The sequence below is a fragment of the Eptesicus fuscus genome, chromosome 12, assembly GCF_027574615.1.
Source record: "Eptesicus fuscus isolate TK198812 chromosome 12, DD_ASM_mEF_20220401, whole genome shotgun sequence".
In the NCBI taxonomy this organism is placed as follows: Eukaryota; Metazoa; Chordata; class Mammalia; order Chiroptera; family Vespertilionidae; genus Eptesicus; species Eptesicus fuscus.
In genome coordinates, this window is record NC_072484.1 from 33,413,490 (window position 1) to 33,436,392 (window position 22,903).

The window sequence follows — 22,903 nt, forward strand, 5'->3', positions numbered from 1 at the left end:
ACTACGGCCCGCGGGCCACATGCGGGTGTTTTTGCCGTTTTGTTTTTTTACTTCAAAATAAGATATGTGCAATGTGCATAGGAATTTGTTCATAGTTTTTTTTTTAAAAAACTATAGTCCGGCCCCGCAATGGTCTGAGGGACAGTGAACTGGCTCCCTGTTTAAAAAGTTTGAGGACCCCTGTAATAGACACTCAGGATCCTGGTATGATTCTTGGAAGGAGGGGCCTAGCTCCATTTGCTGGCCAGGGAGGTGATGGCCAGCTACCGCCACCTGATGCACTGTCTCCAGCAGGCAAGCAGCGCCAGCATGTGGACGGCGTGGTGTGTGGCTGCTCTGTCTGTGGCAGCCGTGTGTGGCACGCCCCAAGAAACAAACACGGTCCTCAGGGTTACCAAGGATGTGCTGAGCAATGGTGAGTCCATCCCTGAAGGGGGTAGGTGTGGCACTGAGGGGGGCAGGGCAGTCCTTCCTACTCTGAAGTTCCCAAGGACCCTCTTCCTCACTGGCAGATTCCGATGGATGGGTGACTTCTCTCTGGGCTGTAGTTTCCCCCTTTCCTTTTGGTTACTATTTCCTGAGCACCTACTATGTGCCAAACACCATGTTGGGAACTTTATGCACGAGGCAGTCGAGAGCAGTGAGTAAGAGCTTGAGTCCTGGAGTCAGTCTTCCTGGGGTTCAGATACTGACTGTGTGACCTTAAGTCTATGAGCCTCAGTTTACACATCTGCAAAACGGGTGCAATCAAAGTTCCCATCTCAGAGGACTGATATGAGAATTAAACAAGTTGATCTTTTGAAAAATTAGCACAATTCCCGCTACATAGGCAGCTCTCAAAACCGGGAGCTACAATTATTCCTGCCTCTAATCTCCCTGTTCCCATTCCCATCCAAGGCTATTATGAGAATAAAAATGAGGTCATTTCCTATCTGAGTGTCACAGGCCTCACTTTCTTTATCCATCAAATGGGGACAATTATTCTGGTCTTGACTATTTCCCAAGAGTCAGTGGGATAATGCAGGAGGAAGTAGGTTTTTGAGCTATAAAGTATAGAACACTTGGAAGGGAGAGTGAGGAAGCAAAATTATCTAGTTTTGGCTGAATGCTGTTGAAATCTAGTGAATGTGTGATCAGGTCAAAGCCAGCAGCTGATGAGCTCACCGGGACATCAGGGCTGGTGGGACTGGAGGAATCTTCCCATTTGACGGGGGCATTTTACCTGTGGGAAAGGGGGGGCCCAGCGAGCCAAGCAGGGCTCCCAGGTGGTGCCTGGGGGCTGGAGGTGGAGAAAGGGAGGAACCCCTGACACACCTTTGCTTCTCCGCAGCCTTTTCCAGCAACCTGCAGCAGAGCGATGCTCTCCACTCAGCCCTGAGGGAGGTGCCCATGGGTAAAGCTGGTAGTGGAGGTGGTGGGCCTCTCCTGGGGGGTCTGCTTGGTGGAGGTGGAGGTGGAGGTGGCGGGGGAGGTGGTCTTCTGGGGGGCCTGCTTGGTGGTGGTGGTGGAGGGGGTGGCGGTGACCTGTTGGGTGGAGTTGGAGGAGGCTTACTGGGTGGCAGTAGTGGGGGGCTGTTGGGCGGCAGTGGCAGCAGTGGTGGGGGGCTGTTGGGCGGCAGTGGCAGCAGTGGTGGGGGGCTGTTGGGCGGCAGTGGTGGCCTCTTGGGTGGCAGTGGTGGTGGTCTGCTGGGTGGCGGCCGACACTATTACGATGACTACAGAAGCATGACCTATCCCCGAGGTGCTGGTGGTGTTCCTTACAATGATTTCCATGTCCGAGATCGCCCCCCAAAGTATACGAATGGCAACCAGCTTGGCGGGAATTACAAGTATGGTCACCTCAAAACCAATGACAACACCGCTCAGCTCGGGGGCAAATACCGATACGGTGAAGTCCTTGATTCTGATGGACACGTAAGAGACCTCCGAAGTGGCGACGTAAGAGACCTCCGAAGTGGCGACGTAAAAGAACTCCGAAATGGAGACGTAAAAGAACTCCGAAGTAGCGACGTAAGAGACCTCCGAAGTGGCGACGTAAGAGACCTCCGAAGTGGCGACGTAAAAGAACTCCGAAATGGAGACGTAAAAGAACTCCGAAGTGTCGACTACCCCACGGCTGAGGATGCACACGGTGGCCACAGGGGCCACCGGCTGTATAAGTCGGCCGAAGGTGCAGCATCCGTTGGCAGGCTTCACCGGCGAGAACTGCGGCCGGGAGAGATCCCACCCGGGGTGGCCACGGGGGCCCTGGGCTCTGGGGGTTTGCTGGGCACTGGTGGCATTCTGGCAACCAACGGCATCCTGTCGGGCCAAGGTGGCCTGCTTGGCGGAGGTGGTCTTCTTGGTGACGGAGGACTTCTCGGAGGAGGGGGCGTCTTGGGCGTGCTCGGCGAGGGAGGCATCCTGAGCACGGTGCAAGGCATCACAGGGTAAGGAGGGGCCAAGATCCCCCCACCAAGTCCCCCGGGATGAATCTCCAAACGGGTGATCACCCTAGACCTGGAGGTGGAGGAGGGATGGTCTTCAGAGCCTTGGGCACTTCAGGGCTTGGCCTCGGGTCTGGACGTCTTGAGAATCTCAAGTTGGATGGTTTTGGGTCTTGTCATTAGACAGCCTTGAATTTGAGTCCCAGCTCAGCCTTTTATACTTGTGTGTGACTTTGGACCATTCCTTTCCTCTGAGTCTCAACTTTTCCACCTGTAGAATGGTCAGAGTAACATAGTTCAGGTGGAAAAAAGCCCAAGGATTTAAAATCATACACACAGGGTGGGGCCAAAGTAGGTTTACAGTTGTGAGTACATGAAACAGAGTTTATGCTTGCATTAATATTTATTAATCATTGTATTATTTTCCATATGAACAACTGTAAGCCTACTTTTTCCCTACCCTGTATATAATTTCAACTCTGCCCAGCTTCCTCCTCACATTCACTATTTAATTCAAAACTATTTGGAACTCCTGCTATGGTTTGGGCATTGTGTTGGCACTGGAGATAGAGCTAGCCAAGGAAAGACAGAGCTCCTGTCCTTATGGACATGGATAAAGACGCCTGGAAATAACCCTCCAACTGCCTCCGCGGTAAGAAGTTCGTGGAGAAATGAGAATGTGTACAGTGGGGAGGCAGGGGGGGGGGGGCTTCCTGGAGGAAGCAGACCTTGGGCTGAAATCTGAGAATGTGCAGGAGGAAACCAGGCATAGAGGGGCAGGGACAAGACAAAGGAATGGCATCTTTACATTTAAAAAAGTCCTAGGAAATACATGGACATGCCGAGTGGGTCTCTGGGCAGTGGGAGTAGGGGTCATGGCATCTTTTGCCTTTATTCTCAATGTTTTCCAAGTTCTACCCACAAACCTCAGGTCTCTTTCGAGTCAGGAGGACTGAACACGACACAGCCAAGGGGTGTGTGAGGGAGGGCACTCCCAGGGGGAGTGGCATGGCCAGCAGCGGGGGCCCCTGTCCTCTCATTGCTCTTGGCCCCGTGCAGGCTGCGAATTGTGGAGCTGACCCTCCCTCGGGTGTCCGTTCGGCTCCTGCCCGGCGTGGGCGTCTACCTGAGCTTGTACACCCGCGTGGCCATCAACGGGAAGAGGTGCGTGCCCTCAGCATCCCGTGTCCCGGCGGGGAGATCCTGGGCGGTTGTTTCCCTTCCCTACACGTCAGCCTCTGTGTCCTTAATGTGGGGACTAATAAGGTCTCATGTGTTTCCACCCAGTGCACGGCTTACACCCCTGGGCTCAGGCCACCTTTAGTCCCCGTCAGCAGTGGGGGCGGCCTGCAAGAAGGTTAAGATCTTAGGTGACAGCCTGGGTTCAAATCCCGACTCTCTTTTAAGCTGTGTGACCTTGGGCCGTCCCCTAATGTCACTGAAGCTCAGTGTCTTTACCTGCAATGGGCATACTGACATCTCCTTTTCCACGCGGCTGCGGCCACAGGCGTCTGCCTCCCTGAGTAGTGCCTGCCGCCTGGGAGGTGCTTGTCCGAGGACCTCAGCGTGGACGTGTGCATTGCTTTCTCCCTACGGGTTGAGGTCATGTCTATGAAGTTAGCTCATTGGGTGCTCACCTTGGAAACCAAAATTTACACTGAGTGGCCAGATTATTATGATCTCTGAACGCATAATACTCTGGCCACTCAGTGTACTTCTCTTGAGCACCTCATTTATTTGATATCAAAGATACTATAAATCGTGCACCTGATCAGTTTTCCCCTTTGCACTGGCTGATAGGAAGCTCAGGGCAAATAGGTGGTTGATCTCCAGCAAAAGTCTAGATTACTTTTGGTACCCATTTGAGATACAAATACACTGAGTGGCCAGATTATTATGCGTTCAGAGATTGTAATAATCTGGCCACTCAGTGTATATGTAGAGTTCCTTTATTGACCCCTGTCCCCAGCCTTAGAAGCTCTCACAGACTGAGGAGGGACACAGATTTGTTCACAGATGACTTGAGGGACCAGGGAAGTCTTCTGGTTTGGGATCCCTAGAGATGAGCAAGGAGCATGACCGATGCATAATAGCAAGGGGCAGGGCCGGCAAGGGTGAGAGGAGCCAGGCAGGGCTGGCTGAGGCTGAGCTGCCTGGAGGCTGGGGGTGACTCTCTGTCTCCCTGGCCTCATGGTCTCCTCCAGTCTCATTGGCTTCCTGGACATCGCAGTAGAGGTGAACATTACGGCCAAGGTCCGGCTGACCATGGACCGCACAGGCTACCCGAGGCTGGTCATCGAGAGATGTGACACCCTCCTGGGGGGTATCAAAGTCAGGCTGCTGCGAGGGTGAGTACCCGTGCCGTGGAGCGCCTTGGGGGATGGTGGCACGGCCCGCTGTATGGTTACGAGCAGGGGTTCTGGAAGCATCCTGTGGTTCAAATCTCAGCTCCACTAGCCCTTGCTGTGTGCCATTGAGCAATTCTGCTGCCCTCTCTGAACTCCGGTTTACTCATCTGTTACATGGGGGTGATTCTTTTTCCTGTTGGAATTGAAATAATGAATGTAAAGCCTTAGTGCAGAACCTGGCACACTTTAGGAGTTCCTGAATATATGTCTAACAGGTTTGTGTCCATTAGTGCCCCAATCCAAGAGAAAATTTCCTAGTGAGTTCTGTCCAGTGCAAACTTGGTTGGGGGTGAAATTTTTTCTATTGCACCCTCCCCACAAGGCGGCCAAGTCCCCACCCTCTGACCAGAGAGGTTTCAAGTGTCTGTGTATGGCCAGCACGCTCCCTGCCTCCGCCCCCCACTCCCCTCCGGGGGATGGTCTTGGATGAGAGCACATCAGGGCAGCTCAGAACTGAGGCCCCTTCATTCACTCCCTGGCCCTCATCGTGGCAGAGCCCGCTTCAGCTTTTGTCTTTGAGGCCTCTGCCACCCGCCCCTCCTGCCCCCCGGTTATCAATCTCTTGGCCCAATCCCCCCAGCTCTCATCTTATCTAAGCTCTGGGAGCAGAAATACTCATTGTACAACTCAAACCCGAGAATTTCTGATTCATGTGAGCTTCTCTGAGTCTTTGTTTCTGCTCCAGGGTGGTAGGAACGAGAAGATCGGCCCCTGGTATTCTGTGAGGGGAGGCGGGAGGGCAGCACACAGAAATCCCACAGATTTTTAAATTCACATTTTCACTGGGAAATACAGTTGGTAATACATGGTTCAAAAAGACAAAAAGAAAGGCACAGAGTGAGGAGCCTGCCTCCCATCTGCCCCTTCTCACCCAGCTCCCCTTCCAATTCCTTTGTGCAAACGAAGCAAACACAAATGTAGATTCTTACTCCCCACCCGCCTTTTAACACAAACGGGCACATGCTATTAACACCGCTTTGCTTTGCTTTTTTTCATTTCCTCGACTTGGAGATGTTTCTGTATCCTTCGGGAAGATTATGCAAAGCTGCAACGAACAGTCCATTAGAAGAGGGCCAGCTGAGCAGGAGGGAACATTTGCAGTTAAAAATCAGGAACATCCCAGCCTGGGCCTGGCCCATTGCAGAACTCAAGAAACATTTGTTTGTTGAATGAGTAAATGAATGATGAGTGAATGAATGAATAAAAAGTCCCCAATTTGCCTGACTAGCCCGTCCAGCTAGGTCTAGGGTGAAGGCACACTGCCCTCCCAGCTTTCAGAGCAGCTTCCAGCACTGACAGGTTCTCTTCAGACAGAGCCTGGCCTAGGACCCCGAGTGTGCACAGCTTGGTGAGCCCCTCCTCATCCTGCTCCTCTCTCCTCAGGCTGCTCCCCAACCTTGTGGACAACTTAGTGAACCGAGTCCTGGCCAATGTCCTCCCTGACTTGGTAAGAACCTATCCTGGGACGGGGAGCAAGAAGCACTGACTCCCTAGACCGAGGGGCCACAGTTCCACCTCCAACGCTGCGAACATGCAGGCGGCCCAGAGGGCACCAGGGGGTTGAGGCATGTTCTTGGTTGACTCTGAGGAACACGGAGGGACAGGTTGGTGGAGGGACAAGGAGGTGGAGCTTGAAGATCACACAGTTCTGAGTTTGAGTCCTAGCTCGGGCACTTCCAAGCTGTGTGACAAATCATATCACCTCTCTGGGTCTCTGTTTTCCCATCTGTGAAATGGGGATTGTGAGAGAGCCTTCCCTGTGGGCTGTGGGGAGGACAGTGCCGAGCACAGAGCAGGTCAGTAAACATCAGCTCCGCTTAGTTGTTACTCATGCACACCCTCCGCAGCCCCCTGCACGGTCCCCAGAACGGCATGCTTTCTTCCCCCACAGCTCTGCCCCATTGTGGACGTCGTGCTGGGTCTGGTGAACGACCAGCTGGGTCTGGTGAACTGTAAGTTCTTCCTGCTTTGTTTCAGTCGGCCCATAGGGTGCCTGCCCTGGGCCCAGCCCCCACAGGCCTGGGAGGGGGACTCAGGGAGGTGGGCCCAGGCCCTTAGAGTGCTGTGTGACTGATGCCTTGAGGGAGAGTCTACCTGGACTTCCCTCTTGTCCCCAAGCATTCCTCCACAAAGTGGAGGAGGCTCCGCCCCAGATTGGGGGGGGGGGGGGCGTACTGGGGGGAGGGGAGGAAGGAGCTGCGGCTCTGGACTAGGAGCCAGGAGGCTGGGTGGAGCCCTGGCTCTGCCCTGGCAGGTGTGTGGACTCTCCCCCATTTCCTCCTCTCTACAAGGAGGGGGTTGGCTTCAACCCACAGAGGGACTGGAGAGTGAGGAGCAGGAGACACAGGGACACTGTCCAGGTCTCGGCACCAGGCTCCAGCACCACCCCGATCCAGGATTTCCGAGCGAACGCTCCTAAGGCCAGCCGGCCCCATAGGGTGTGCATCCGTGCGGACCACAGCAGAGAGGTGGCACCCGAGCTGTGCCTTGCACAGCCTCCGCAGCCACGCAGGGCAGCCCCCTCTGGTGTGGGCCCATGGATTCCAGGCAGTTTGAGGCTGGCTCTCCCAGACATGTAGAACTCACTCCATTTGTGGCCAGAAACAAGGGAGAAAGAGCCCAGAGGTGAAGCTGTTCGTCACAAGCAGCCAGGGAACTGCCAGATCCCATGAAGCACAACATCGTGGAAACCCTAAAGCTTCTTGCCCAGCACACAGGACTTGGCAACTTACAAAGTGTATCCATACCAGGATCTCACTGCCGCCCCTCCCCACAATATAGTCCAAGGAGTTATGTTAAACCTGTTACAGAGGAGGAAACTGTAGCTCAGAGAGGTGCAATGTTTTGCCTGAGGTCACACAGCAAAGAAGAGGCAGAGTTGGGATTTGAATCCAGAACTCTTGCTCTTTCCATGGTGCCTTGGAGCTGGAGCCTTGCTGCCTTGGGACACAAAAAGGGAAGGCGTCTGGGAGGGGGAGGGTACCTCCCCGTGACCCCCCACCTTTGCCTGCAGCTCTGATTCCTCTGGGGATATTGGGAAGTGTCCAGTACACCTTCTCCAGCCTCCCGCTTGTGACTGGGGAATTCCTGGAGCTGGACCTCAACGTGAGTGACTGGACTTCGGGGCAAGGGGAGGTGGTCCTCTTCCTACCGGCCGGGGAGGGAAGGAGGGTCCCCCAAGACTTCTGCTGAGTGCCTGGGAAGCAGCATCTGAACAAGACCCTTTTATGATCAGATCGGGCCCTCCTAGGAGCCGTGTTAAAAAACTGAGCACATTTCTAATCTAACCTCTAGCAGCCATTTGAGGTAGGCACTCTTGCTGAGGAAACTGAGGCACAGAGAGGTTAAGCCCCTTGTCCAAGGTCACTGCTAATAAATGTAAACCTGGGATCTGAACCCAAGCAATCTGGCTTCTAACTACTAGAGCCACTGCTTGGGCTTGGGTCTCCTGGAGAAATGAATCTGGCCAGTAGTGTGCTGGTAAGCATTAACAGCCGGCTCTCATGATTAGAAAGAAAAAGCCTGATTTGTAACGTTTGCTGATTTCCATGGTATAAATACTCCCACCATGGCCAATTTCAACCTGTCTACCTGACTTACTGAACACGGAGTTGAGAAGAGATGCGTGGACTCGGCTCTTGTGAGCTGGTGTGCTCTAGTACACGACCGAATCTGGTCCCTAACTGTGCAGGGGGCACACACACAGTCAAACTTCCCATGGGCCACACGAACACAGGTGCTTCCCCACGTGCTCCCTCAGATACAGGGCGCAGGTGCACACCCCTGCTCTCATGTACACAGCACACCTGTGCGCACGAGTAGATGCACACCTGGTATATGCATAAACTCTAGCCATTCAAGAGCTACTTGCTGGTCACTTGCTGTGTGCCAGGCGCTGGGCTGGGGCTGGAGGTGCAGTGGTGCACAGGGCAAGATTTCTGTCCTGATGGAGCTTGCCGTCTATTGGAGGGGACAGGCCATCCAAGAATCACTCAAACAAATGTACATGTATAGATGGTGAGCACTGTGAAGGAAGGTCCCGGGCTATTAGAGCCTACAGCAGGGATCTGACATACCCACGGAGATCATGGAGGGCTTCCTGAAGGAGGGGGCACTTGAGCTGAGACCTGCCAGATGAATGGAACATACAAGAGGAGAGTGTGGGGGAGGAAACAGTGTGTGGGAGGCACCATGGTGGGGGTGCTGAGGGGGTGGCAGGGACTGACAAGGCCCTAGTGGCTGCTCTGTAGAGGTGGGGGTGAGGGGTAGAGTGGCTCAAGATGAGGTGGAGAGGCCCCTGGGGCAGACTACACAGTGTCTTGTAGGCCATGGACAAGAGCCTAGTCTTTAGAGAGTAGATACACCAATGTGTATTGTGCGGGTGCATAAACATGCTAACTCATATGGCAGGACCGAGGTGGGGAAAGGATCTATGTCATACAGGTATTTAAAATATATGGCAACATACCATGGCTATAATTATAAATGGTCATAAAGTGGGACTGCAGAGACCCTCTACCATCACAAATTGAAGAACATCTCAGGCCATAAATGAAAGAGTCACTCAGACCCAGTGGGTTTAATCAAGGAAGACTGCCTGGAGGCAGAGTCAGGGCCTCACCTAGCCTTCAGCCTCCTTCCTCAACTTTCCTCCCTGCACCCCTCCCCGTGACCCCTTTCCTCTCTGTTTCTCCAGACTCTGGTTGGGGAGGCTGGCGGAGGGCTCATCGACTACCCGCTGGGGCGTCCAGCCAAGGCTCCCAGGCCAACGATGCCAGAACTGCCCCCCATGGGCGACAACACCAACTCCCAACTGGCCATTTCTGCCAACTTCCTGGGCTCAGTGCTGACTCTCCTGCAGAAGGAAGGGGCACTGGATATTGACATCACCAATGGCATGGTGAGTCATGGCCCCACGTGGGAGTGGGGCAGGCTGGGCAGCAAAGAGCTTCCAGTTGATCCTGTAGTCCCCATGGCTTTGGGGAAATTGCTGTAAAGTGAGAACTATAGACAGCCCACCCTTTGACTCATCTCCAATTCGTGGATGTGTATCAGTTATGCCCGTGTTTACCCAAGCATGGCGCCTAGGAAGATTTTAGGTGATTCACAGACATGGCATTAAACAACATCAAACCATATGGTGAGAAAGTTTCTCACTATTCCATTTTATTTAATTTTATTCCAATCCTTTGTAAAAAGCATATTATGCATACATTTGTATGTATTTCCATGTAAATGTTTAGAATCCTTTCACCTGGTAAGCACTCACACTAAGTAACTAAAAGGTATCTATATAGATAAAGAGCCAGGGTCCATAACACTAAGGCTCCACCAATACCGGAGTGCTGGGTTGCCATGGCGACCCAGCACTGACTGCAGCAGGTGCTGGCACAGTGACCCAGCACTGACTGCTGAGGGGGCTGCAGATCAGGCCCAGAGAGAGGCCTGCAGAGAGAGAGAGAGAGGCAGGGTCTGATCCCCAGCCTCCGTGGCAGCTGTTGATCAGCCCTTGCCTCTCTCTTTCTCTCCCGGCTTCACCAGCAGCCTTCTGTTTCTCTCCAGGCCTCCGTGGGGCTGCTGATCAGCCCTGCCTCTTTGATCAGGCCCAGAGATAGGTCTGGAGACCTGATTGGCATAGAAACCGACCAATCAGAACCAAATCTGGGCGAAGTGCCAGGAGCCAATGGCTGCCTAAGAGGCGGAGCTTTTGACACTGACTGGCATAGAAACCAACCAATCAGAACCTAATCTGGGTGAACTGCAAAGGCAGAACCTAAGGTGGGGGCTGAGGAGGGGGTTTTAAGGGCAACAGCTGTTTGGTGTAAGGGGTAAGAAAGTGGTTCAATTTTTTCATGACCAGTTTGGTAGTATAGTGCATATGGCTGGCTATCAGTCCACATATAGGGATTATGTGTTTTTGTCTGCCAAGAGCATCTCCTCCTGCTGAAAAAGGCTCCCCCCCCCCATTTAAGCACTCCTATCCTATATAATCTATCTATACTACTAAAACAATAATATGCTGATTAGACCGGGTCGACCAGCCATCTTCCAGATGTCCAACTTCCTTCCAGACAAAGCCATGGTGGTGGGGGCTGAGGCAGAGGCAGCTAGGGGTGATCAGGCTGGCAGGGGAGGGCAGTTGGGGGTGAGATCAGGCTGGCAGGAGGTTAGGGGCAATCAGGCTGGCAGGGGAGGGCAGTTGGGGGCAAGATCAGGCTGGCAGGGGAGGGCAGTTAGGGGCAATCAGGCAGGCAGGTGAGCAGTTAGAAGCCAGCAGTCCCACAGGGATCGAGCCTAAACCAGCAGTTGGTCAGACATCCCCCAAGGAGTCCCAGGTTGGAGAGGGTGAAGGCTGGGCTGAGGGAACCCCTGCCCCCGTGCATGAATTTCATGCACCAGGCCCCTAGTATAAGAATAAAACACTCTTGGGTATGTTCTAGACTCATTTTCTCTCCAAACCTTTCCTTCTGAAAAATTTCAAGCCTTCAACAAAGTTGCAAAATAGCACAATTAGTGCCCAAATATCCTTCACCTAGATTCCATAGTTAATATTTTGTCATATTTGTTCTGTAGCTATCCATCCATCTGCCACCTATCTATCCATCACCTGTTCTTGAACAATTTGAGTTTTTAGAGACGTGACATTTCACTCCATAAACTTCAGTATATATCTCATAAGAACAAGATGTTCTCTGAAAAACCATCATACCAATTATGTAACTCTTTGATTCTATTAAGAGGAAAGCCTCCATTTGTGCCAGGACGTAATTAACCCTCTCTTGCACCTGTAAGTGTCCTCTTTTTAACTTGGGGGGAACAAGAACGCCCCCCCAGACCCCCTCTCCCCGAGGGCCTCCACAGACAACAATATCCGTGCAGGGGGTAGGGCATTGTTCTGTTTTTATTGCCTTTAGTTTTACAGTTGCCATCTCTATCAAGGGATACTGGTGTCCACTCTTTAGTATTTGAGGTTTTAAAAAGTTAGTCGATTTAAAGAAGATATTAAGCCCTAGCTGGTTTGGCTCAGTGGATAGAGCGTCGGCCGGCGGACTGAAGGGTCCCAGGTTCAATTCCAGTCCAGGGCGCATGACCGGATTATGTGCTCGATCCCCAGTAGGGGGCGTGCAGCAGGCAGCCAATCGATGATTCTCTCTCATCATTGATGTTTCTATCTCTCTCTCCCTCTCCCTTCTTCTCTGAAAAATAAATAAAAAATAAATAAAAAGGAAAAAAGAAGATATTAAGTAAACAACAGTGCAGGTGGTTCAGGGATATTGCAGAATCATGCATTTAGTCGACACTGGTTACGCATGTGGGCTCACACTGATGCCCACTTTGTTTTAATAAAGAATTGCATTTTTAGAGAACAAAGAGTTGTCTCCTTCCCTCTAAGGCAGGCGTCCTCAAACTACGGCCCTCGGGCCACATGTGGGTGTTTTTGCCATTTTGTTTTTTTACTTCAAAATAAGATATGTGCAGGGTGCATAGGAATTTGTTCATAGTTTTTTTAAAACTATAGTCCGGCCCTCCAGCGGTCTGAGGGACAGTGAACTGGCCCCCTGTTTAAAAAGTTTGAGGATCCATGCTCTAAGGCATGCCTGTGGTCAGCGTAAGTGGCCAGCCTTGTCCATTTAACCACAGGACAGCTCCCGTGGTCTACATGGTGGCTGCTGTTAGACAGATAGGGCCTCCCAGGGGGCCTTTCAGGGGGAGAAGATGCCCCCACTGGCTGCTGAGAGCCTGAGGAAGTTAAGCACTATGTTAGCAGCTCCTGTCTGTCCCCATGGCCTCAGGGACTCACATGACTCTTCTTCTTGTCCTGCAGTTTGAAGAACTTCCTCCACTCACCACGGCCACGCTGGGAGCCCTGATTCCCAAGGTACGTAAGGCAGGAGTGTCTCCTTATCTTCAGCCTCCTCCTCCCCACAGGAGCTGAAGGGAAGACACTCAGCACTAGGGTGGGGATGCTCTGCCCCTCCCACACACACACACATTCCGGACTTTCTTGTGAGATGCCTCAAATTGTGGCCTTTCTCATCCCAGTTGGGGCATCTAAAGGCAGGAAGGGCCTAAGCTTCCGAGAGACACAGACCTGGGCTGGAGTCTCCACTTTCCTGCTGGCCTCGGACAGCTTGCTTGGGGTTTCCCTCAGTTTTCCAATCTGTAACATGATGGAAAAGTACCCTATGGATGTGGTAATGTAATGGCATTGTGAAGGCTCCGGGGACTCCACCGCAGTCAGTACCAGGCTTGAGCATTGTCAGGCATTGGGCACTGAGCTTAAGTCTTTGCTGGCATCATCACCTTCATTCTCACAAGGGCAGCCCTTGCTGAAATCCAGCAGCAGGCTGGGGCCTTTACGAGTGGTTTGTAAGACTCAAGTGATGTTGCTGGATCTGTGGTAGCCAGTGTGAGACCTCCCGTTCCGCAGGGGCCTGCTCAGTCCGGCCTGGCGTCTCCCCACAGGTGTTCCAGCAGTACCCCGAGTCCCTGCCACTCACCATCAGGATCCAGGTGCCCAACCCACCGTCAGTGACGCTGCAGAAGGACAAGGCCCTGGTAAAGGTGTTTGCCACCTCTGAGATCATGGTGTCCCAGCCCAATGACGTGGAGACCACGATCTGCGTCATCGATGTGGTGAGTGTCTGGGGGTGTGGGTGGCCACGTGCTCTCGAGGAGTCCACAGACCTTCAGATCTTCACAGTCCCCACCATAGTGACTACAAGCTTGGCTGTGGGGCCAGATGATCTGATTCAAGTCCGTCTTTAGCACTTCCAGCTGTGTGAGCTCAGGCAAGTCACCCCCTCTCTCTGGACTTGATTTTTCCCTCTGCCACGTGGGTAAGGCAGCAGGGCATTATTAAGATGCTCGGAGCAGTACCTGACGTTTCGTAAGGGATCCAAAAGTGTTGGTTATTATTATTCTCACGGGTTGTATACCACAGTGCCTGGCAAAGTAGGCCTTGGTCATGCCGTCAACAATATTTATTGTGTGCCACTATGTATTACGCTTCCTATCAGATATTGGAGAAAGGGGCAACTAGACAGATGGTTCTGGCTCTCTTGTCCCTGGTACCTAAGAGGGAATAGATACAAATGCAATTTCCACAACTATTTCATAGACAGGAATCCCCTTAAAATCATGCAGCTCCTCTCTCAAAAGGCTTTCTATTAATCCTGAAACAAACCCATGCCCTCACAATGGCCCACAACATCCTTTCCGAACACACCCTGTTCACCTTTCAGCTCCTCAATCTTCCCTCCAACACAGTCCCACCCCAGGGCCTTTGCACATGCTGTTCTCTCTGCCTGGGATGTTCTTGCTCCAGATATTTGTATGGCACACACCCTCATTTCCTTAGGGTCTCTGCTCACATCTCCCCTCCTCAGAGAGCTCTTTCTCTGCCCACCTGTCTAAAATATTCTCACTATTTCCATTCTCTCTCTCTCCCTCCCTCCTCCCTCCCTCTTTCACTCTCTCTCTCTCCTCTGCTTTACTTTGTTTGTATCCTTAATCTGACATTGTGTTAACCTGCACTTGTTTGCTAGTTTACTGCTGGACAAAAATGCAAATTGTTTTCTTCACTGCTGGATCCCAGAGCTTAGCATGGATAGGGTCCAGCACATAATAGGTGCTTAGTAAGTATTTGTCAAAGGAATGTGTTGTATGGAGTGCCACCCGCTCCCCGCCCCCATGATTAAAACTTTGGACTCAGACATTTGGGTTCTGTCCTATCCGCTATGTCTTCCCAGTTTCTCTGCCCAGGGCTCAAGACCAAATGAGCCACTTCTAGTCTGGGAGGTGCGGCATGCTAAGCCCCAGTGTCGGGGAGAGGCCTCTCATTGTCAGATGAGAGATTCAAAAGGCTAATTCTCACCCAGTGAGGGGAGTTGGCTGCCCCTGACTTAGCGCTTGTTCACTCGTCCCTACTGTGTGGAGCTTTCCCCATCAACAGCCCAGATGTTTGTTGGATCCAGCTCAGAACACTGCATGACTCTCCCTGCCCCAGTCCCTGCATCCTCTCCAGCCCATTACCCTGCCTGGCCTGGCCCCATCCCACTTCAGCCTCCTGGAGTCCTGCATCTCCTTAATCTCGGGCCTCCTCTCTGTCCTTCTGATGCCAAACTCTTCCTGCCCCAGGTTTTTGCCCTTCCCACTGCCTGGGCCACTCTCATGCCCTCTTTTTCATCTGGCCAAATTGTACCTACCCTCCAGGCTCAGTTCAAAAGCCATTTCCTCAGGGAATGATCTGCATGCCAAGTAGGTCCCTGCCCATATATACCCAGAGCCTCTTCTCCATCATCCCAATGATCATCATTATTGTTATTACTAATAATGTCAGCTGAATTTGTTAGAGGCTTTATTTTTTTCATAAGACCAACTTATTTTATTTTATTTTGGGGGTGAGGGAGACAGGGAAGCGGACATATTTTTTTATAACAAGGCTTCATGCCCTCGGGACCTCTTATGCTCTCTCATGGGGTGGGGGAGAGAGGGGAAGGGCAATTTTGACTGACAGCGATAATGCCCAATCCCATCTGCAATGGCTCATCTGAAGCAGGTCTCCTAGGCTGCAGGCCACCCCACCCGCTCTGAGAGAAGCTTGTAAACACCCACGCCCATCGCTGGCTTCCTGTGGCAGTTGTCTTTCTGAGAGGTGTTCACTCAGCCCTTGCTGTGACTTACTAGTGGACAATAATTAAGGAGGGCAACTTATTATTCCTAGCCCCCTCCCCTCCCGTGGGGGAAAATCCACTATATGGTGAGGTTACTGGTGGTGTCAACTTATAAAGGGAGGTTTGACCAAAACCTCAGGAAACAGCCTGTTTTTATGCTCAGTGTTCGTGGGATCCCGAGCCAGTACCTGGCACCAGGAGCCCGCAGCAGGCAGCGGCCAGTGTCCGATGGCAGTGACATCCCCCTCTCCTTCCCTCTCCTCCAGGACACAGAACTGTTGGCCTCGTTCTCCGTGGAGGGCGATAAGCTCATGATCGACGCCAAGCTGGACAAGTAAGGGGGTTTGCGGCCCCGGGCTCCTGCCCATCAGAAAGTCCTCTTTGGTGCTGCCGTGTCTGGTGCCAGCTCACGGAGGGACACGGGGAGGGCTTAGAGGTCTCCTAGCATGGCTTTCAGTGCTGGCTAAACCCAGGAGGCTGCAAAGGTAAAAACGGGCAGTGACTGCAAAGCCAGGCAGGGAGGGTGAAGCCATAAGCTTAATAGAAGGAACCTACGGCCAATAACAACATCAATCCTAATAAGGATGCAGGTAATGATGTGTGCGGGCTCTGCACCGGTACTTACCTGCATTCTCTTGCTTAGCCTCCCCATGGTCCTGCGGAGTCGGGGCGGTTACTTTAAAGAGGAGAAAACCAGGGCTCAGGGAGGTGGATTTATCTACTCAGGGCCACACAGTGAGCACAGAGAAGGGCTGTGAGGCGACCATGGTCTGTCTGGCCTGGAGCTGCATTGAATGGTTACAAGCACGGGCTTTGCAGCCAAGAGGCCTGGTGTCCAATCCCACTGTGACCACTGAAGCCTGTGTGACACAGGCCAACGGACCTTGCCTCTCTGCAACTCGGTCTCCTTACCTGAGCATGGAGATAATTGTCCCTACCTCACAGGACTCATCATGAGCATCATCATAGCTATTATCTATTGGGTGTTGTCTCTGTGCCAAGCATTGGGCTGGGCCCTAAATGCATCTCAATTCATTTACTTCTTGACCTCAGCCTATGTAAGTATTATGATTATTCCCACTTCATGATAAATGAGGTTGAATATGCAAACGTCAGCACGTGCCTAGTTCATACGTTTTTCTTCTTACAACCAATATTTATCAAGCCCCACAGTTGGGGTTACTCATAATCAGGTGCCAATCAGAGCTGCCCAGGGGTTTGTAAGGAGGTAAAGTTCGACCCGAGGCCCGGATGAGAAGGGCTGCGTGAAGAGCTGGGGTGTCCGGCAGTGCGGGCAGCACAGGCCACCTTGGAAGGGCAGGAAAGAGCTGGGGTGTTGTGGGGAGGTGGGAGGGGGAGTCGGGAAGGAATAAAATATTTGTTTCTCTCCTGCTGGAAGCTCCAATGACTCTGCCCGTGAGCGGGTCTGGTCTGGCCTCTCTCAGGTGAAATTGTCCGTTTGCTGATGGGATTCAGGTGCAGAGAGACTGAGGCCCTCCTAGTGCAGAGAGAAAGCTTGAGCCCAGGCCTCGGGCCTCCCTGCTCAGAAAAGCACAGCTGCCAGGAGCACAGGCTCAGGGTGCGAGTCCTGGGCTCTCCCTCCTGAGTAGCCATTGCAAGTTACCCTGGAGCCTCAGGTGCCCGCCCGCCCCCCCCCCCCACCGCACACACACATACACACACAGGGTTGCTGAAAAGATCAAACAAGATAGTGATGATTGCGCATGTATACATGGCACTTGCCATGCGCCAGGCACAGTTCTAAGGGCTTTACTGGAATCACCTCATTTAGGCCTTGCATCCATCCACTTTGCAGAGGAGGAAACTGAGGCATGGAGAAGTTAAGTGCTTTGGCCAAAGACACACAGCTCACAGGTGGTGCTGCTGTGCTCTAAGCCTCTGTATATGGTATATAACACCTTGGCATCGTGGCTGGTGCGTGGTTGGCGCTCAATACTTGGAGACCACCACTGTTCTTATTAACTGCCCCCAGGCCAAGAGAGGCCCTCCTGTGGACTCTGGTGTTGGGGGGGGGGGGCTTCTGACAGCTTAGTGCCATGCAGCCCCCCACGATTCAGGCCACCACTTCCTCTGATGGGCTGTCTACTTTGTCTGCAGGACCAGCCTGAACCTCAGAACCTCAAATGTGGGCAATTTTGATGTAAGTACCAAGCTCGGGCCCCGGCGTGCGATCTTCTGGGAATGGCATTCCCGTGAGACTGGCTGGGGACTGGGGGTGGGGGGTATGAACTCCAAACCGTTGGCATCAGCCCTGTCAAGCTTTATTTCACAGACGGGGAAACTGAGGCCCACGAGCCAGGGAGGGGCAGAGGACGGAGTCATGGCTCCAACTTTGCCTACGGTGCAGCCCATTCTGACTGACTGCCCCCGGGGAGGCTGCTTGGCCCACATTCCTTCACTGCAGAGTGGCGAGGCCGGGAGGCAGACTCATCCCGGGGACCCCTTTCTCCTGGATCAGGGGGCTCTGCCTTGCCACGGACTCCCTTATGACCTTGGCAATACCCACCCCCTCTGAGCCTCAGTTTCCTCGTCTGTAAAACAAACAGGTTTGGATTTATTTCTAACCGCCCTTCCACCCCACCCCCACCCCCACCCCCACCCCCACCCCCGCTTTCTGGAATCCTGCGTTTCTAATCCGAGACACTCCTTTTCTAGGGTTTCGTCCTGTTTCAGCTCTGTTCATTCCTGGGTCCCCACCCCAGTTAAAGCTTCAGAAATGCCCCTCTTTTTTATTCTTATAAACTGACAAGACACAGATACCTGCTTCCTAGGACAAGCTTGGGTGGTTTCCACGGGCGCAGAAATAGTCAAATACCCACTGTGTTGCTGTTTTTTGAGCTCTTTAAACCCAAACAACTACCGTATTTTCCGGCATATAAAACGACTGGGCGTAGAGAAGATTTTCCTGGGTTAAAAAGTCGTCTTATACGCCGGAAAATACGGTATAACCCCTGGAGTTGGGATGGCCAGCTTCGTTTTCTAGATGGAGAGACGGGTGCTCAGAGAAGGAGGGGCAGGCCTCACACTGGTTTCTGGCCGCTGGGGCTAGAGCTGGGATCTCTGGACTCTAAAGAGAAAAGGAAGCTAACGGTGAAATCGGTGAATATTTATGGAGCAGCAGTGATTGGCACCAGGCACCAAATTACACTTAAAACGAGCAAATAAGCTCTTTTCATGGAATCCTCACCACAAACTGATCGTTTGGGTAAAACCATTAGCCCGTTTTCCAAATAAGGGAGCCAAACGCAGAGAAGTTAAGTGACTTTGTCCAAGGTCACAGAGCGAGTAAGAGGCGGCGCTGGGATGTGAGTCCCGTGCTCTTGTCACTGAAGAACCGCCTGGCACTATGCCACGGCGGGGGCTCTACCTATAGGCACGAAACTTGCCCACCCTTCGAGGGAAGGATTACCCACTCCCCTTTTCAGATGGGGAAACCAAGGCTCAGAGAAGTTAAGAGCCATCATATCTGAAAAGGCTCCAGTCCAGGCATTTGACATGATCTGCCCACACTCCTCACAGCACCCTTACAAGCAGGGCTGGCTGGCCCCCTTTCCAGATGAGGAAACTGAGGGTCAGAGAGGGAGTGAACCTTCTCAGAGGCCCACGGAGGCTGAGATGGGATGGGAACCCAAGGGCCTTCAGGGACCCCATCGTGGTTTTGGAGCAGTCACCACAGACCCCATGCTCTGCGCCTCTGGGGGAGGAACTGGCCTCCTGTCAGTCCCAGCCTCCCCCAGCTCCCCTGCCTGAGGCCTGGGCCTCCCCATCCCTGCAGATGCGCCTTGGCGCTGTCCAGCTCCGTGGTTCTGGAGTCACGGGAGGCCTGACTGCCTCCTCCTGGGTCACCCCCCAGCAGCTCTGCACCTTCCTCGTGGGCCACAGGGCGGGGCCTGGAGGCGCCCGTGGGATCCCAGCGCGCCATTGCCTGGGCTGAGTTCCCGTTCTTTCCCTGCAGGTTGGCCTCATGGAGATGCTGGTGGGGAAGATCTTTGATCTGGCGTTTATGCCCGCGATGAACGGTGAGAGCGGGTGCCTGTGCCTCCCGGGGGCACGTGGCCCGGGGACCAGGTGCCACTGGTCTGTTGGGCATGTTTGATGCACAGCCAGTCTACCTCGATAGCAATTCTGAGAACTTCGTTCTGACCTTATTTATTTAAGCCTGTGAACGCAAGTATCGCCACAAGGTTCCAACAACTCCCTTATTTGCTGCTTCTGCTGTATTTTTTTCCCCTCTTATTTGGTGGGTTGTTTTTGTTTTTTTGATTATTTATATCAAATGCGGAAAATCCAGATCAGTTTTTAAAAAAAATCTCACCTCCAGGGGCAATTAATGTCAACATTTGGGTATATTTCCTCCTAAACTCTTCTTTCTTCTATTTTTTCCCCCCAATACAGTCCAAGATATTTCCTGGTTTATTTTTATATGCTTACTAGAGGCACAGTGCATGAATTCATACACGAGTGGGGTCCCTTGGCCTGGCCAATCAATAATCAGGGCTGATCAGGGCCAATCTGGGGCATCTCTCCCAGTCCCAATCGGCCAGACCCCAGCAGCAAGCTAACCTACCGGTCGGAGCATCTGACCCCTGATGGTCAGTGTGCATCATAGCGACTGGTCAAGCGGTTGACAGAACGGTTGGCCGATCTGTCGGACACTTAGCATACTACGCTTTTATTATATTGGCTTACTAATTGTGGTAAAATACATACAACATAAACTTTACCTTCTATTTTCAGGTGTACGGTTCAGTATTGTTAAGTATACTCACATTGCTTTGTTCCTGACTTGTTTTTAGTTGTGTATTTATTTTTACCTACACAGGAACTACATGCATACCCTGTTATTATAAAAAGTGCAGTCGTTAGAGATAAAGTTAAAGTTGCTCTTACCGATATCTCCAAAACTCCTAACCACACAGTCTGCCTCCTAAGCAGCCACATGATCGGCTGGAGGGTGTTCTCGCCCAACTTCCTGAATGGAATAGACAGCACATGGTCCTGCCTCTCTGGGGATACTCAAACGGTGGGGCCCTCTGGAGCTGGGGCCAATGCTCCTTCCACCGAGTAACCCCATTAGGATGGGAAACCTGTGCCCAAGCCGTCATGCTACTCAGCCCCAGCCTCTCTCGCCCCCTACTTCTGCGTCAGGGAAGAGAGGAGGAGGGGCTGGCATCAGCTGTACCAGCCGGGGTTGCTTTGGGAGCTCTCGACCCTTATTCTGGGAACTGTCATACGAGGAGGTTGAGTCTCCATCACAGGAAGGTGCTGGTCACAAAGCCCATGCACGTTCCCAGCAGGAGAGGACGAGGCGGGAGCTGGGCTGGGCTGGGCAGACCAGGGAGAAGGAGATGGAGACTCTCACCCTGGCTGGGCCCCCGGGAGGCGGTGAGACCTGGGTAGCAAGCCCCTCGCTCTCCCTGGAATGCAGTATACCATGCTCGAAAGTGAGAGGTTGGATTAGATCCATGATTCCCAAAGTAGGTTCCATGGAAAACTAGTCCCAAAAGATACTCTGAGAAAAGGGTTCCATGGACAAGCAAGTCTGGAAAATACGGAATCTGTTCCTCTGAGGCACACTCACAATGTCCTCAGCTCTCCAAGAAGTCCTGCGTGAGTCAGAGTGTTTAACCTCAGTTAACCCAGCTTCCCCCACTGCCTTTCCTGCCTCCCTCCCTTCCTTCCTCTCTTCATTCGATATCACGTTCTCTTGCTTTGGAACATCAATCGGCAGGTCTACCAGAGCCCTGACCACCCAAAAGCAAACAGCACATCCCACGCGGTCCTTGGAGGGGCCACACGTGCATCCTTCCACGCCTGCACCCAGCAAGCATCGTTCTCTCCTCCGTGTCTGTCCCGGGGCTGGGTGAGGCCGGGGACGCAGTCCTTGTCTGCCAGAGACTCACGCCTGGTAGGGACGTGGAAACGGAATTAATATTTTGTGGCTTCTGCACGGAGTCGTTCAGGAGCACCAGCAGGAGCCGAGTTGCTCGGCCTGGGGCGGAGGAAGCCTCAGAGAGGAGGTGACATCCAAACGGTGTCTCAGGAAGGCTCAGAACTCCGCAGGCAGCAGCGGTGAGGGAGTGGGCGCTGCGCAGGAGTAGCTGCAAGGACCAAGGCCGGGGGACTGAAAGGCAAGAACTGGAAACTCTGGGCTCCACATAGAAAAAGAAGCTAACACAATGAAATGAGTGAATATTTACGGAGCAATAGTGATCGGCACCAGGCACTAAATTACACTTACACACACAAGCATTTTTCTCATGGAATCCTCACCACAAACTGATCACTTGGGTACAACCATTAGCCCATTTTCCAAATAAGGGAGCCAAACACAGACAAGTCAAGTGACTTCCCAAGACCACAGAGCGAGTAAGAGGCGGCGCTGGGATGCGAGTCCCGTGCGCTTGTCGCTGTGGAACCACAGTATCGTGCAAATACTGGTGGCTGTCCACACCAGGCGGACACACCTCTTGGCCATGCTGACCGCTGCTGACTTTTTCCCCCCACAGCTGTGCTGGGTTCTGGTGTCCCTCTCCCCAAAATCCTTAACATCGACTTCAGCAACGCAGACATCGACGTCTTGGAGGTAAGGGGAGAAAAAGCTAACTGCTTTCCCCTCTGGGAGAGGGAGAGGAGGGAAGGGGAGGATAGGACAGTAGGAGCCTCTTCCTTCAAAGGATGGGGCTGAGGGAATCAGACACAAGCTGTTAAGGAGCCTTAAAGGAAACTTTTCACAAGCCCAAGGTCCCCTGCCAGCTGAACGCATGGCCAGGGAGGGAGAGCCTCAGGCCCCTTGTGCCCCAGTGTCCTCGCTGTCGAGCTACTGCTTCCCAGAATGTGACTTGCCTGGTCCAAAGGCAGGTGACTACCTGCCGAGGGCGCAGCCAGAAGCCGTCCACCCCCTAACTGGGTTCTCTATTCTGCCCTCAAAGGACCTTCTGGTGCTGAGCGCCTGAGTGACAGGAGGCAGAGACGAGACGCTGCGGCCCCAGAAGGAGGCAGAACCAGCCCTGGAAAGGCTCAGCCTGACAGTCCCCGGCCGCGAGTCCCTTCAGCCCCCACAACAGGTCCCTCCGCAGCCTGCCGACCCTCTCCCCACCTGCCTCCACCGGAGAAAGGACCCAGCCATTGCCCCTACTGGCAAACAGTTGGCCCACGGTCCGCCCTGCCCTGCCGTCAGTCCCCGCAGGACGGACGGTCACCTCCAGGGCGAGGCCTTTCGGACTCCATGTCGGACTCCACGCTGAGCACGTGAACCTTTCAATAAAAGCTTCCACTTCCCCTGCAGTTGGGGCGCGTCTCCACGAAGGACCCTCTCTCAGGCTCAGGTGCTTTCCCTCCTGGCTGTGCTGGGGCACCCGGCAGTTGTAGC

At 53.0% G+C, this 22,903-nt stretch overlaps 1 protein-coding gene across 1 annotated transcript; it reads left to right on the forward strand.

The window, feature by feature from the left end:
• The first annotated feature begins 309 nt into the window (after positions 1–309).
• BPIFB4 (BPI fold containing family B member 4) lies at positions 310–22,487 on the forward strand. Its single transcript, XM_054724338.1, has 17 exons — positions 310–415; positions 1,331–1,393; positions 1,742–1,930; positions 2,081–2,429; positions 3,486–3,590; positions 4,631–4,774; positions 6,218–6,281; positions 6,726–6,786; positions 7,848–7,939; positions 9,531–9,734; positions 12,660–12,713; positions 13,301–13,471; positions 15,777–15,844; positions 17,629–17,671; positions 19,487–19,550; positions 22,041–22,117; positions 22,464–22,487. Exons 1-17 carry the CDS (start codon positions 310–312, stop codon positions 22,485–22,487), a joined length of 1,878 nt encoding a protein of 625 aa, XP_054580313.1.
• The last annotated feature ends 416 nt before the right edge of the window (positions 22,488–22,903 follow it).